General features: G+C 41.3%; 1 protein-coding gene across 1 annotated transcript in view; it reads right to left on the bottom strand.

Annotated features, from left to right (window-relative positions):
* Nucleotides 1-15,563, bottom strand: part of arhgap39 (Rho GTPase activating protein 39) — a 119,622-nt gene that overhangs the window by 41,218 nt on the left and 62,841 nt on the right. Inside the window, exon 2 of the mRNA XM_042512818.1 lies at nucleotides 2,224-2,637. Within this exon, the coding sequence (XP_042368752.1) occupies nucleotides 2,224-2,637 (414 nt within the window). The remainder of the gene's footprint in view (nucleotides 1-2,223; nucleotides 2,638-15,563) is intronic.

The following is a 15,563-nucleotide window of genomic DNA, read 5'->3' as shown; positions in this document are numbered from 1 at the left end:
AAGACAGAAAAGGATAGAGAGGAAGGGATGGAGAGGAAGTGACAGGAAAGGAAAGAAACAGTCGAATGCCAACCGCTCACAAGAATGGTTTCATGTCAGGAGAGGTTATGTGAAGTGGCTTTACACCTACCACTTTATGTTATGAGAGAGAAGGATCAAAATCATTTGAGAAAGTGTCATTCCCTTCTGTTTCTTCACAGTGTCTTTCAAAAACAGAACCTTGTTCAACGTTACAGTGGATGCTGTCTACTGTTAGCAACAGGAAACTAGAAATTGGACCAAGCGGTTGTGTGCCCCTGCACACCAATCAAGTTGCACTTACAGTTTACATCCATGTCTGTGAAAACATGGATGCTCCACACACATCTTCCCCCAGCAGCACAGAAGATCTCTACAATCAGCACAGTTTACAGATTAATGTCACCAATTCAGTGTCATGTAACAAATGTCTCCTCTTCTGTTTCCGACTGAGTAATGGACAGAAAAGAGTTTCTGAGGCGCCTGGTGTCTTAGCGGATAGAGTGGCGCCCCATATACCAAGGCCGAATCCTTGCTGCAGCGGCCGCGGGTTCAAATCCGACCTCAGTCCTTTGCTGCATGTCGCCCCGTTTCTCTCTCCCCTTTTCACACTCAACAATTGTCCTATCAATAATAGGCAAAAATGCCCCAAAAAAAAGTGTGGGGCTCCTGGTGTCTCAGCGGATAGAGTGGATATACAAAGGTTGTATCCTCGCCACAGCAGCCACGGGTTCGATTCCGGCCTCGACCCTTTGCTGCATGTCGCCCCCTCTCTCTCTCCCCCTTTCACGCTTAAACTGTCCTGTCCATAAAAGGCAATAAAAGCTGAAAAAAATAATCTTAAAAAAAGAAAAGTGTTTCTGCTGAACATTGTGATGTCACAGTTGACCTTAGACCTCTTGGTCATAAAATGTCGGAACATCATCACTATATTCTATGAGACAATTATGTGAAATCTGAGTGAATTAATTCTTGAGTTATAGTCAAAAACATATGACCTCACTATAACCTTTGACCCTCGACCATCAGATTTTAATCAGTTCATTGATGAGTCAAAGTGGACTTTTGTGCCAAATTTAAGGAAACTCCTTCAAATTAATCTTCGGATACTGCATTCTCAACAACAAGAAGAATGCAAGGTCGGTGACCTTTGACCTCCAAAATCTAATCAGCTCATCCTTGAGACCAAGTGGAAATTTGTGCAAAATTTGAAGAAATTTCCTCAAGGTGTTTTTGAGGTGGTGTGTTTATAAGAGTGAGACAGACGTGGTCATAGTGACATTGACCTTTGCCCTATGACCACAAAAATCTAATCAGTTCATCCTTGAATCCAAGCAAATGTTTGTGCTAAATATGAAGAAATTCACTTGAGGCACTCTTGAGATATTGCATTAAAAAGAATGGGTTGATGGACGTACAGCCCAAAAACATAAATGCCTCCAGCCTCAGCTATGGCCTGGGTGGAGGCATAGAAAGATGTTCGTCCTCACCCTTAACACCACTCCTCTTTAATGGTCCTTATATTTGAACATTTGCAAACTGGAGACATGGTTGCAGAGACAACATCAGCCAGATGGAAGGATTCTGTTTCAGTACCAGATGTGGCGTGAAGCATGAAGAGCACAGACATACACAACTGTTATTCATGCAGACTGTAACTTACTTATTCATTTATTAAATGTACAACCCCTTTTACTTAGGGTGTGAGCGACAGAAAATAAAATAAAATATATATAAAATATAAAAGACCTTACTCTGTGTGTGTGTGTGTGTGTGTGTGTGTGTGTGTGTGTGTGTGTGAGTGTCTGCATGCGCGTGCATGTGCATGCATGTGTGAGTGTTTAAGTGTCACTTATGTTACTGTTCAGGACTAAGGATCTCAATTCAATCTTAATTTGGGACTTTAAAAGAGAAGTCTATCTTATGCAGCATTGCACTCCTGTAACACTTTCAGTCTCAGGATGAACTTTTTTTTTAGAGAGAGATCTTTCTTATTCCTCTCATTCTTCTTTGTTGTGAAAATCTGGCACATACATTTTTAAACACAACAAAAGGTATAACACAACTCTTCACATGTGTACTCTAAAAGCTGTAAATAAACGTTGACGTGTAAAGATTTCATTTTGAGACTCAAGACTGGTGAAAGTAATTGATTGGTCCCGTCTGCTTGTTAGGTTTGTGTTTGCCGGCCGCTGTCTGTCTTACCTGTCTGCCTCGTCTCTGTTGCCCTGTTTCTCCGAGAGCTCCTGATCGAGGGAGGACGAGGTGCTGCCCTCTCGGCTGACCCCGCTGTTGCGTCCTGGGCTGTTGTCAGCAGACGCTCTGCCTCCTCCACCTGCAGGACGGGGGTTGGTGGCATCGGTGTGCTGCTTCAGAGTCTGCAGCTTGGCCAGGGGGATGATGTCGCAGCCCTGGGGCCGGTGCCACACCGTGCGCTGGGTGGAGGCGTTGTAGTAGTAGAAGCGTGAGGTGTTGGGATCAAACAGCTCCCACCATTGGTTGTCACCGGTCCGCTTGATGCGAACACCCTGAGGTGGGTCCCACACGCACTCGCCCGTCAACAGATTGGCGTACATACGCTCCCGCGTGCGCGGCTCGATGATCTCCACCCACTCCAACCTGCAGGGGGAGAGATCAGAAGGAGACTTTTAGCAAATGGACTGTGAAATAAACAGTGACCTCTGTCGACTGGAGCTCCGCCCCTGCCGGCACCGACTACTGACAATAGCTCAGAGCATCGTCAGACTGAGCACTCAGCAACAGGGAGAATAACTTCAAAGGACAGAGGCATCTCTGAAGGACATTTCAGAAATGTGCCTTCTTTAACCCTTTAAAACCTGGTCAGACATCAGTTTCTTGTGCTGTGTTGAGATACCTTACAAAAGCTATTATAACTCTTTGAGATCTGAGAAAATTGGTTTGAGTTCTTCTAAAAACATTGTGGAAAAACGATATTGACCAGCTTGGCAAGAAATGTCCCACAAATTGCAGGAAATTATTAAAAGCTGATGAAGAAGGGGTGGTGGTTATTAGACAAATATAAAAATATAAAAAAAAAATAGGAAAAAAAAGTCCAGAAAACTATATTTCTAATCATTCAAATTATATATTTGAAATCATATTACAGAAAATGACATGTTGGGGTTTTTTTTAATTTCTCCACTATTTTGCATCATTTTCATTTCTTGAGAAAATTTTCTTGTAACTTTTTACTAGTTTCTTTTGCTATTTTTTGGGCCATGCGTTGTTAAATTGCTATTTGCCTTCTCCCCATATTTTTGAAAGAAATTAATTCAATTTGCTCAGATTTCAAAGGGTTAAAACTTCAAAGAGAAGCAGGGACATCTTATATATTGCCTCCCCCCTCTACTAAAATCATGAATCCAGAGCACATAGGAGACCTACACAATCTGAAAAAGCTCTCAGGTACTGCTTGTGTCTGCATGTCTGTATTCCAGCCCCCACTGACTGACAGGCTTTCAAATATTTCCATCAATCCAAACTGTAATATGATTAAAGCAACAATGCAATTAAGGCAAAGCCACCAAAAATACCATAATATGATTATCATATAATCCAATATGGAGAGTACTCTGATTTCAATTAGGGCTCCTGATAAGCTTTTTACCGATATATATAGCAGCCACATGTGAGCCACTTCCTGCTTACTTGTGTACCTGAAGATTTTTTAACCTTTACTTTACCAGCTCTCATTTTCAGGAAAACCCAGTTCACACTCACACAGTTCAACATTCAAGATTCTGGATGATTTTATTTGTCCACTGGTAAATTTGCCAAATAGAAATACATGCATACAAGGTGCAGAAACAGATGTAAAGTGCATTTAAATACAGGCAACGGTGACCCTCATTTACACCCGCCTTATTTTCTGAGTGTAGGAGATTGACTGATAGAGGGACAAAAGAGGCTTTATACCTATTCAGGCATCTCCTCCTGTATTAATCAGGACCCTACAGAGTCAGCCTAATGGGAGCAGTCTGTATACTTTATACAGGACATGAGAGGGGTCTGTGATGATTCTCCTAGCCTTGTAACCAGGGTTTCCAAAGTATTCATTTATTTGTGGCAGCCTACACAATTAAAATATCTGTCGCCACATACAGATTTTCTATTGGAATATATGTTTGGTTATTCATTGTATACTCTGGGTATAGGTGGAGCAGCAGAGCACTAGGTGCAGTAAAAAAATGAAGCCTAACCATTTATTGTGTTGCGTCTAAAAGTTTGCATTCTCTAAAGCAGCTGTTGCTCTCTTCCATCAATCTGGTCAACTCCTGATAGATGAGTAATCCACCCTGTGACTGGTGCTGCATTAACTGACTCACGAAAACATCAAATTAAGAAAGGGGACACAAAATGACAAAAAAAGGACAGCCACATATCCTGTCCATCACACTGGTGACCTTTTGAAAAATAGTCCTGATCCCATTGTCTTTATAACTCAGTTACTGTAGACAGGCCAACTGAAATTGTAATATCAAAAAACTCTGTATAGCACACTAATCAGCTAAACACATAGTCAGGCTTAAATGACAGTTTATGAATTATATGGTGTGTTCAATTCTGCAGAGCCCTGTTCACTCACCTTCACATTATTTGTTATATCTTTATGCACTGAAGCAGAAATGGATGTTAAGTGTCTCAAAGCCAGTACTGCTCATACAGCCCAGACTGTTCATTCAAGATTTTGGAGTAAAATTATTTATCTTTTTAACCCAGCACTGGGACAAATATAAGCCATGTATTTGTGTTCTTTACGCTTTATTACTACTCTATCACGGTGTAACTCTGTTCCTCGTAAGCGAGGCCACGAAAGACGCGATTTGCCAGCATAGTGTTATGGCTTGGTCTAAGCCACTTTGTCTCCCATTAACTCAGCCAGCGCTGTGTATGAACACAACAGAACAGAATAGAACAGACAGGTAGCGCACTGTGAGAAGATATCTGCTAAATATGACAAAAAGTCTAATGGATTAGAATCGCAAACTGTACCTTTAAGTGCAGCAAGGTTTCACATGGCAGAAGAATCAAACCAACCGGCACCAATACTCATGCACATACTTTCTTAAGGAAATACTCATAGCATTCATATTTATTTGTTGAAATAAAAGGGACACAACATTGGTAGACACCAACTGACAGTTTGCATGTTATCTCTTAACCATGGTCAGATTGTGGTTTTGTCCATCTCTTTATGTTAAGTGGAATCTGAAGTAAACTGGATGGTTTCAGAGGCATGAGTCAACACATGCTGGACATGCTGGTCATACAGATCAGGCACTGTGATGGTGACAGTTTCAAAAAAATGTCCCAAACAGAATTTTGCTGAAATGACCAGGTGATGACCATAATAATGGAAACTAGAATTACTGACTCGCGGTTCTATGCCTCCACCAACCAGTCAAGTTGTAATTTACATTCATGTCCCTCCTGCCCCATATGGTGCCGTGGCAAAAGAAAATGCTTTAAATAAAGACGTTGCAAAGGCTACAAATTGTTAAACATAGATGTGTCACATACATCTTCCCCCCAGCAGCCCAGCAGATCTCTACAATTGGCACAGTTTTAAGATCAGTGTCACCAATTCAGTGTCTGACCAAATGTCTCCCCTTCTATTACTGTGTTATGATGATGAATTAAGGCTATAGTGATGTCACAGTGAAGTCGACTTTGACCATTTGAGTGTAAACTGTCAGCACTTCATTATTTCATCCCTTCAGACATTTGTGTAAAATTTGGTTGTAGTTGTCATATGAATTATTTATTAATTTATTTATTATTACTTTTGGCAAAAGAATTGTTTTTTTGCGGTCACAGTTGACCTTACTCTTTGACCACCAAATTCTAATCAGTTCCACATGGACGTATGGACAGTGGGATGGACAAAGAGATGGACAGACAGACAACCTGAACACATACTGCCTCTGGCCATTGCTGTCCCTGGCATGGAGTCATAATTCTTTCGATTCTATTGCTTATGGAAGGCAGTAATGATTACAAGTATGTAATTGACTTAATCACACCTTTTACATACAGTTATAGCACAATGTGCAAATGTGCACATCAACAGGCCAGCTGTTTAGAAGTCTTACAGCTCTTGAAAATAAAAATGACATTGCTTCCTGTGCTGCAGAATGTAATTCCTGGGAAAGACTCTTTGAACACTATTTATTATATTTAACTTATTATATGAACTTCAAAATTTGAATATAACCATTATTCAATGGGCCATCACAACAAACACGTTTTTTTCAGTAAGAGGAAAGTATACAGCAGGTTTTTAATGAGCAAAAATCACAAAAATGCAAAGGGATCGCACAGAGCCTTAAGAATCATGAATAATAAAATAGAGGCCCACACACATAGCTCTGTATATTGCAGTCTGCTCCTGCATATGCCTGTATACACACACACACACACACACACACACACACACACACACAACAAACATTAAAATGACTATCACACGCCTACACAGCAAAACATGGACAAATATATGTGCCAAAACACACACACAAACACATACAGACATACAGAAGCACACACACTCATCACACACACACACAAATAAACAGCGCTCAAACATCAATCCAAATTAGTCTGCACCAGGATTGAAAGAGAGACTGAAAAAGTAAGAGATAGAAAAAGAAGATTACCATTGAAAAGTTTTTAAAGACCTCACTCCATGTTGCTTTCTACTGTTAAACTGTTCTCCAGACCACTCCGATCTCGATCGGAGTGGTAATCACACAGACACACACAGACACACACACATACTGAGGCTAACTCATGTACACAGCTTTGCTCTACTGGCAAAGACTTACCATAACCATGACTAACCTTATCATAATAACCCTAAACATAACTGAACGTCACCTCAACCTTTACTTAACCCCTACCTTTACTACTGATACAAAAAATCAGCTTTTCTTCCCAAACTAGGGACAGGATTTTTGTCCCCAACTGCACAAGCCGCCTAGTGACCTGATCTTGAGGGTGTGTCTCCCCAAGGGTAACGTAAAATGCAGTTTATAAAATGCAGTTTATAAATTAACATTTGAGCAACATTTTGAAAGCACACAGCCTGCATGTTTGCTGCCCTCATCCAAAGTAAAAGTGTTCAGAGAAGCTGTTGACAGAGAAGAGGTCAATCAATAAGTGTTGGCAGGCAGAGAGTGGGTGGATACCTGCATGTCAGTTCAACTGAGTTGAACAGAGGAGGATGCAGCAGCAGAGGAGGATGAGGTGATGCTGACAAAGACTTCAGCATCAGTCATCTGGCTGGATTTTGGAAAATGTCCCAGAAGCAACATAAACTCCCATACCAACAATAAATAAATCCTTCTCATGGGTGTTGTGTGTGTATCACAGCTTGAGATATATATATATATAACCTGAACAAAAAGTTAAACACAGTACTTTTGGTTTTGCTCCCATATTCTACAGGTTTAAGTTAAAGATCTAAGACTTTTTTTTCTGCACTTTTATATATATTTCTCTCCATTTTTGGTCACAAATTCGTTTAAATCTGTGTTATTGACCACTTCTCTTTTTCCAAGACAATCCATCCACCTGACAGGTGTGGTATGTTAGGATGCCGATTAAACAGCATCATCATACACAGGTATACCTTTCGAGTGGTCACAATTAAAGGTCACTCTCAAATGTTTAATCTTAAAAAAAAGACATTCATTATTTTCAAATGACTAGCACTACAAATATCCATTTTTTGGTCCCACTCCTCTTCAATAGCTGTGTGAAGTTGCTGCATATTGGCAGAAACTGGAACACGCTGTTTTATATGCCGATTCAGTGTATACAAAACATGCTCACTGGGTGACATGTCTGGTGAGTGTGCAGGCCGTGCAAGACCTGGGATGACCAAGAAACAATGGTCGGATCCCAAGTCTCTTATTTTTCATTTCCTCGCTCCTGGATCCTCATTTGGACTGCAAGTCGGTCTTGATACGTCATCTTGAAGGACGTACCACAACGCTTATTTGTGCCAAGGATCGAGGATTGAGGAGGGACCGCTGAGGAGCGATGAGCGAGGACATAAGGATGCGACAGTGCGTGGACTTAGATAATGAATCATTGTTTGGCATAGTATTTACAAGGGAAGCAAACAGTGGGCTACTGGGCGAAAGTCCAGGGTTTGCTGGACCCATCTACCTCTCCGCTCTCCTTATAGGGACTTTGTAGCTTTTTATATTAAAGTAGTTGTGCTCTGCATTTCAGACAGTTGCCACCTGGTGCACAAGCGAAAGAAGCCTTTGAGCGTCAGTGTTTGACGCAGATGTGCACAGATAACTAAGCTCAGGTAGTGTGCAATATTTCATACCTTCATGCCATATTGGTGTAACCTCTAACCGTTTTGGTTACTCTTGTTAGTAATCTAGTTAGTAGGTCCACTGTTCCAACAATCACCAGCTTAGTTTGGTCAAAATAAATCCTTAATTAACCAAGTTAGATGTAAAAAAACAAGCTGTTGTTCCCCACAGTCTTGCTCTGGTATATCGTGATACCATGATACTGCTCAAGAGGTGCATGAATGGATGGCATGAACTTGTCTATGATTACCCATTAAATGGGATCAAGTACAACTTATTTACTGATTCCTGTCACTGACAAATTTGTATTTTCACTAAAATGCATTATCATCTGATACCCAAGCCCGCTACCCCCACGCTTACTGTAAAATGTGCCTGTCCATCTGACGGCATGAGCAAAATGCACAGAACACACACTGATGTTAAAACGTAAAGCGAACTGATGTCTGGCTGTTAAGACTCTCACCAAAAATCAGTGGCCGCCTCGATGGGTGTGAATGAGGCGCCCACTTTGGAAAACCCAAAATCCCTAATGGCTCGCCTGCTTGCGTGTATTTTACAGGAAAAAAAGCTATAGTGTTGCTGGAGCCCTCTTTATCATCTCCCCTGCCGCAGGATCGGACTGATCCATTCTAATAAATGATAGGGCTGTTCAGTTTTTTCAAGTGGGTCTGAACATGGCCTTTGTCCAGACATTAACACAATCTCGGCACTAATCTGAGAAGACACAGACACTGTCAATCTCTCCCTACTGAACAGACAGGAATTAGAGCCGCTGATCTGCTTCTCTCAGTGGCTGAGGTGTGGCTGGAGTGCATCTGAATGTGATGATCCACTCAGACCTGAGCAGCACTGACAGCATAGCTTAACGGCTCCATCCTCTCCTCTGGATCAGGGAGACCCGGCATCGACCACAGTCCTGACAGCTGATGGATCACGCAGGGGCCGAAGTGCAACCCCAGGCAAACACCATATTTCCAATACTCATTATACAACTGATTCTATGAGACTAAACGTTAAGCAGTTCCTGCCATCGTGGATCAGGTCCCTGTACGCTGTGAACTCCACCTGTACATGACATGCACAAAACCTCACTCAAGCATTTAGTAGTACCTGTAAGTACCTGTGTGGTAATCAGTCAGCTGACTATGGATCCTCTCTGGCGCTCTGAGAGAATGAGTTTAGAGAGGAAAGATGACTTCTTTCCTTCACCTTTATTTTGATGGGGACTTATTGCTCATACAAGTCAAGGCGACAGTAGGAAGGCTTCCATTAACCCTTAAATTGTGCAAACTGAAATTAAATATAAATACGCCTAATTGAGACACGTCATTTAAAAAAACAAAACTACCATATTCGCAAAAAAAAATCTGCTTGCATGAGATGATATTTCATGCGATTCGAAAGTCATATTTATCAAAAATGCAATGGAAACACTTGATACTATGGCTATGTGCTTGTTGGTAGGAACCATAGACTGTGAAGAAAGATGGACGACGCTCCCCCACTTACACTGCTATGCTGAAGTGAGGTTAAAATATCCCAGGTACAACTGTTACCATCTTGCGAAGATGATGTCATTGGGAGCCCTGCTTCTGCACAGTAATGATATCTGTGGTTGGGGAGTTCAGTGCCATTGAATTCAAGCACACAGATTGGCTGTCACAGCTGTCAATCATGGCAGAAAAGACTCCTTTTTTTATAATTTGATAACTCATTAAAAACGATCTTATCATGATAACAAACACTTGAACAAACATCAGGGTGATGAGAACTACCTTCAGTGACAGAAACCATCTTTGGGAAAAATGTATTTGGCATGTACTTTGACTTTTTAGTTCAGCCTACAAACATTCAGTAACATGGAGGGGCGGGTCTTAGGACCTGTCCTGCAGTCAGACACCAGGGGGCGATCGGGACTGAATAACCTCACTTTGGGAAAGCTGTCATGCTGTCCATCTTTATATACAGTCTATGGTAGGAAGTGGCTCCTTCGGGCATGATGCAGCAGGAGCTTCAAGAGCTGTTCAATAGTTGAGCAGATCATCTGGAAGTTTTGATTTGCCTTTCCATTATTGCTCACATAACACGCCTATGTTGCTTTCGATTGTAAATATGACCTAGTGCAGTGGCTGCAATAGAAATAAAGCTGCTAATGTTTTGAACATCCATCATGTTTCTTGGAGTGTTATCACTAGAGGAGTCACAGAACATCACTCAGTGGAAACACAGTCATCTCACAATTGTGTTTTATCAACATTTCCAAAAAGCTGCTCAAGTTTTGCGCAAATCTGTAAAAGAAATCTGCCTGGTGAGACACGGAGTAAACACGTGTCAATTTAATGACAATCAAAGAAAAACACTACCTGAAATCTGAGAGGCCATGAAATAGGACAGCAACACAAGCCACTGTTCTACAGCTGCTATCAGACTAGACAAGTGAATATGAACGCAGTTCTGCAGTGCTAATGGGAATGAAAATGACAAGACAGACATAGAAATGTCTTGTCAGTTCATTCAGAGTTCACCCGTGTCTACAGTAAGAGAGAAGTATTTGTTTTTGTGTGTGCTGTCTGTCACTTACTCCAAAAACATTGTGAAACTTCATATAACTGGATGTTTACAGCAGATAGTTTGTGGCAAAATTTCAGTGATCGTGTCACTGGTCATGTTTTTTGATATGTTGGACTTCTTTTAGTTGAAGTGCACCCTGAGCTCAGCTATTACTTTGCTAATTATAATGTAATTATTTCTAGAAATTATGGTCAAAATCCAAAATAATTCCAGGTGAAAGTTCAGGGTTTGTTGGACCCATCCACCTCATCTCCCGCTCTCCTGATAGAGACTTGTAGTGCTTTTTATTACAGTGGTTGCCGATGGTATTACAACCTCCTGCAGCCCGGTGCATATCATATTGACGCTTGCGTCAGTGTTTGGCACCCACATCACTGACAAAGTAGCGGTTGACAAGTTAGGAGTTACAAACAACCTGTTTGTTGCTGTTTGTTCCTTGTGATTCTAGACTTTTCCATCAGCCTGTGAAGTTCAGAGCGCTGCAGAGCCTCGCTGAGCACTGGGACAGTCACAAATATTGTTAGCTGCTATGTGTGCTTGTGTGTGTGTGAGAGAGATAGAAGAGAGAAAGAAATGGTACATCAGCTGTCACAGTAAATGCCTGTCAAATGGAGCAGAACAGGCCAGTTAAATAGAGAGATCCAGAGCGAAGATAGTGGGATTAATTGGCCATAATTGGTTGATGTGTTGGTGTTCCAAATGACCCAGTTTAGCTGGTTACTCTCCTCCCAGTGCCTGCAGAGACTGGCTCTGTATCACTGTTAGCAGACACTCTGAAAGATGATAATGTGAATGAACTACAAAACAAACATGTCGAGGAACCTCCCAGCTGGGCTTTTAAATACATATTTTTAAACTGAATAAGGAAAATAACTTAGCTGCAAGATGTCAACCACTGCTGTCTCTCAGAAAACTTAAATCCTGGCACACTACCTTGAGTTCTTTCATTCAACCTTCGGGTGTGTTCTTAAATCTAATATGACGCTCTACACTGAAATGGGGAAGCAGTTGTTCAAAGAAATGTATGTATTTCTCCATGAATTAACAAACGTTTAAGTTCATCACACATTCAGCATCTTGCTGCTCCTCCCTCCCAGACAGAGTGCCCTAACTGAACGGTAAATTCCAACAGCGCTCCAAATTTATGAATGATCAAGTTTGTAACAGAGCGCGCTCCGACTCTCAGGGTGAGTGTTTGCAAATGCACCCGTAATTTCAGATAAACTGTGGAACAAAGGCTATATTTAAAGGAGAACTCCAGCCATTTCCAAAATTCATACATTATTTCTATGGTCTAAGACAGTCCAAAAATATTAGCAAACATAAACAACTCTCAAGACCAAAGTGTGGAGCTGCTCCACAGACAGAAAGATGTTGTAGATGACACTGAGAGCAGCCAGGGGAATGTTCTGAGGACATGGGTACATTTTCTGTTTCACAGCTGAGAACACCACAATAATATAAAGCTCATATGGGTATAAAAACAAAAACAAACATTATATGGGACCACAAAATCACTGTCCCATTCATTGTCTATTGAGCAGCTCCTGACGTCATACCTGATGGCATCACAAGTTGGAGACTTCCTTCTCTGGTTTCTGGCGTTAGAGAGAGTAACTTTTGCTCACAAATATTGATTGAACTTTCCTCGGCCATGGAAAAAACATGTTGAAATTCTTCACTTATAAGATGACAGAAATAGTTCAACATTTTAGGAAATACACGAGAGGTTTGATATTACTGATATCTTTGTGGTAAATATGAAACTACTGCTACATCTGAAGTTCAGCAGTCCACATGTCTTAACTTAATTCCATCATTTATTATTCCAAACCGCTTATCCTGTTGAGGGTTGCAGTGGGGCTGCAGCCTATTCCAGCTGTCATTGGGCGAGCGGCGGGGTACACCCTGGACAGGTCCCCAGACTATCACAGTGCTGACACATAGAGACAGACAACCATTCATACTCACAATCCCACCTACAGACAATTTAGAATCAACAATTAACCTGCATTACTTTGGACTGTGAGAGGACATTGGAGAACACAGAAATTTCACACTGACACGGGGAGAACATACAGCCTCCCCACAGAAGTACTGTAGCTGGCTGGTGGGTTCGTACCCAGAACCCTGTGAGGCAACTGTGCTAACCACTGCACCACCATGCCGCCCTTTTATCTCATTTGATTAGTCTAAACGACAAACATAATTTAATTGTTGCATGGTACACACAATCATCCAAGTTTGTTCTAGTTACATGTAACTAGTCACAGTAATTAAATTACAACTGTAATCAGTTACATAAAATGTAATTAAATTTCAGTAACTTATCAAAATTTTGATTGTGATTACAAAGGGGTTACATATGTTAAAAAAATCATCAAAATTTTATGTTGAATCAAACGAAACTAACAAACATAAAGTGCACTAAATTAATGCACTTGTGTTTTAAGGTCTTCTCTACGACGGCATATTGGTGCCACTGTAGATTAAAAAAAAAAAAACTAAAAAAAAAAACAGAGGGCTATATTCTGAGAAAGAATCAGTCTCTTTAAAGTCCAGATGCTGATGATAATCTGGTAATTCTGGACAAAAGTCAGAAGTAGCTATTTCATTATTGTTAAATCTAGCTGCAAAGTATAATTTAATAAGTTCATCCTCAAAAACGCAAGGCAGGCGGCAGCGGCTGTGTGATGAGATTAATCAAAATTGAGGTGATGTACCCCTCCCCAACCAAAAAACAAACAAAAAGAAACTATTTTTCCGACTTTTTTCTCACAGCTTTGTGACTATAAATTCAGAGAATAGCTGAGTTTTTTCTCACAAACTCAGAGCCTGTTCTTTTGTTTTTTTTTGTTGTCATACAATCTGTATTTCATCACAGTCACGCCTCTTTAAAATGGCCATTTCTACTGGTTTTAAGAACAATCAGACAATAACCTCTGAGGGAAAGCGCTTCTGTCATGTATTGTTTATTTTGAGTGATGGGTGCCAACATGATGGAATAATGTTCCACATGTTGTGCAGCCTGGAGAAACATCAAAAGATCATCACATCTAATGTAGATGTCTTTTGTTCTATAGTCTTTCATTAAAGAGTACTTCACATTGCACTGCTTTACTCTCATAAAAAATCAATCAAACACAATGATGTACAAACATGAAACAGCTAACAGGTTTAGCGCTCTCATTTAGCTCTGGCAAACATGCAAACCTCCACAGCACCATCACTGCAGAGTCCTTGAGCCACAGTGTCTCTCCTCCTCTCTAATCTGATCTTGGAGCCTCCTGCTGATTGGACATCTGTACTGTGGTGTTCACTGTTGGCCCGAGGTTCCTCTCCAGAGCCTGGCCTGGCACGCACATGCTAGCGTGTTCTATTTTAGTAATGCTAATGCTCAGAGCTGTGAGAGCACACAGCTTCAGCTGTTATGACCCCTGTGAGAATCAGAGTCAATCTGAGGAGTCTGAGGCTGTGTTTACACCTACAGTAGGTTTGACCACAGCAGAGAACGCCTGCAAACTGAACCTGGAGGTCTTCATGGAAGCTAACTGAGGGAAGCATTGTGCACTGCAGGTTAATCATTAGGCCTTTCACACATGCACTGCTAATCGGAGATCATCTAGACATAGCCAGAGGAGCTGCATGTGCAAACATCTGAATCAGCTGGATTGGACATTAAACAGGCTTCATCCTGCCAGCTCCCTGCTACAGAGTCCCTGTAATGTTCGATTGAGCCTGTGTGTGAACAGAGCAGGTCATTTTCTGGAGAATTCACAGCGAGCACGTTGGTGCATGCTACCATTTCTGTCAAGTGGCTTGTGTGAAACAGGAAGAAAACTCTGAGGGTGGAGAAGAGGGGTCATTTACACAAAGATGGCAATGAAAATGTCTAATAGGAAAGATGACAAGAACTTCTGTCAGGGCTGAAGCCAAAAATGTCGAAGAAATTAAAAGAATGGAAAGAAACTCTGTTATTTATGTGTAATCTGCGTCATGCCTGCCTCCTGCACGATCTCCACAGACGCCACCCCTTCATTTAAACCAAACATAAGCCCCTTTTACATTATACCTGTACAAGGAAGAAATAACAAGCCATTTTGCCACCTCGCTGTTTTGTATAAAAGGCAAGATCACTGAATGGAGGGACGGAGTTGTCTCACTCCTAAGCCAGCATAAGAGGTGATAACAGCGCCGACTCGAGGTCTTTGTAAAATGGAAAGCTGGCAAGACAGGACAGTGTGTTATGTGTGTGACCCACAGCCAGGAGATTTAAAAAGCAGCTGTTTGCAGTTATCAACTAACTCAAAGAAGAACAACAGCGGCCAAAAATGGCCACATATTAGGGAGACACTGAGGTCCAGGAGCTCCTGACCCTCTGAGCAGAGGCCATATAGCAGAGAAGGTAAATGATTGTTATTGACATGTTACGCCTTTATTATTGATCCAGAAATGCTGCTGACGCATATGTTATATGTCACACTTGAGGCCGACAATGTTGTGTTAAATGTCACACCTATTTTGCTTCTGCAATGCCGGCATGCTGTCTAAAATCACACACTGATATGCAAGTATGCTGTTGCCTCTGTAATCTTTAATTAGTCAATTTACTCCAGTTAG

This window comes from Plectropomus leopardus, chromosome 3 (assembly GCF_008729295.1).
Source record: "Plectropomus leopardus isolate mb chromosome 3, YSFRI_Pleo_2.0, whole genome shotgun sequence".
In the NCBI taxonomy this organism is placed as follows: Eukaryota; Metazoa; Chordata; class Actinopteri; order Perciformes; family Serranidae; genus Plectropomus; species Plectropomus leopardus.
This window is presented reverse-complemented; position numbering and strand designations above follow the sequence as displayed.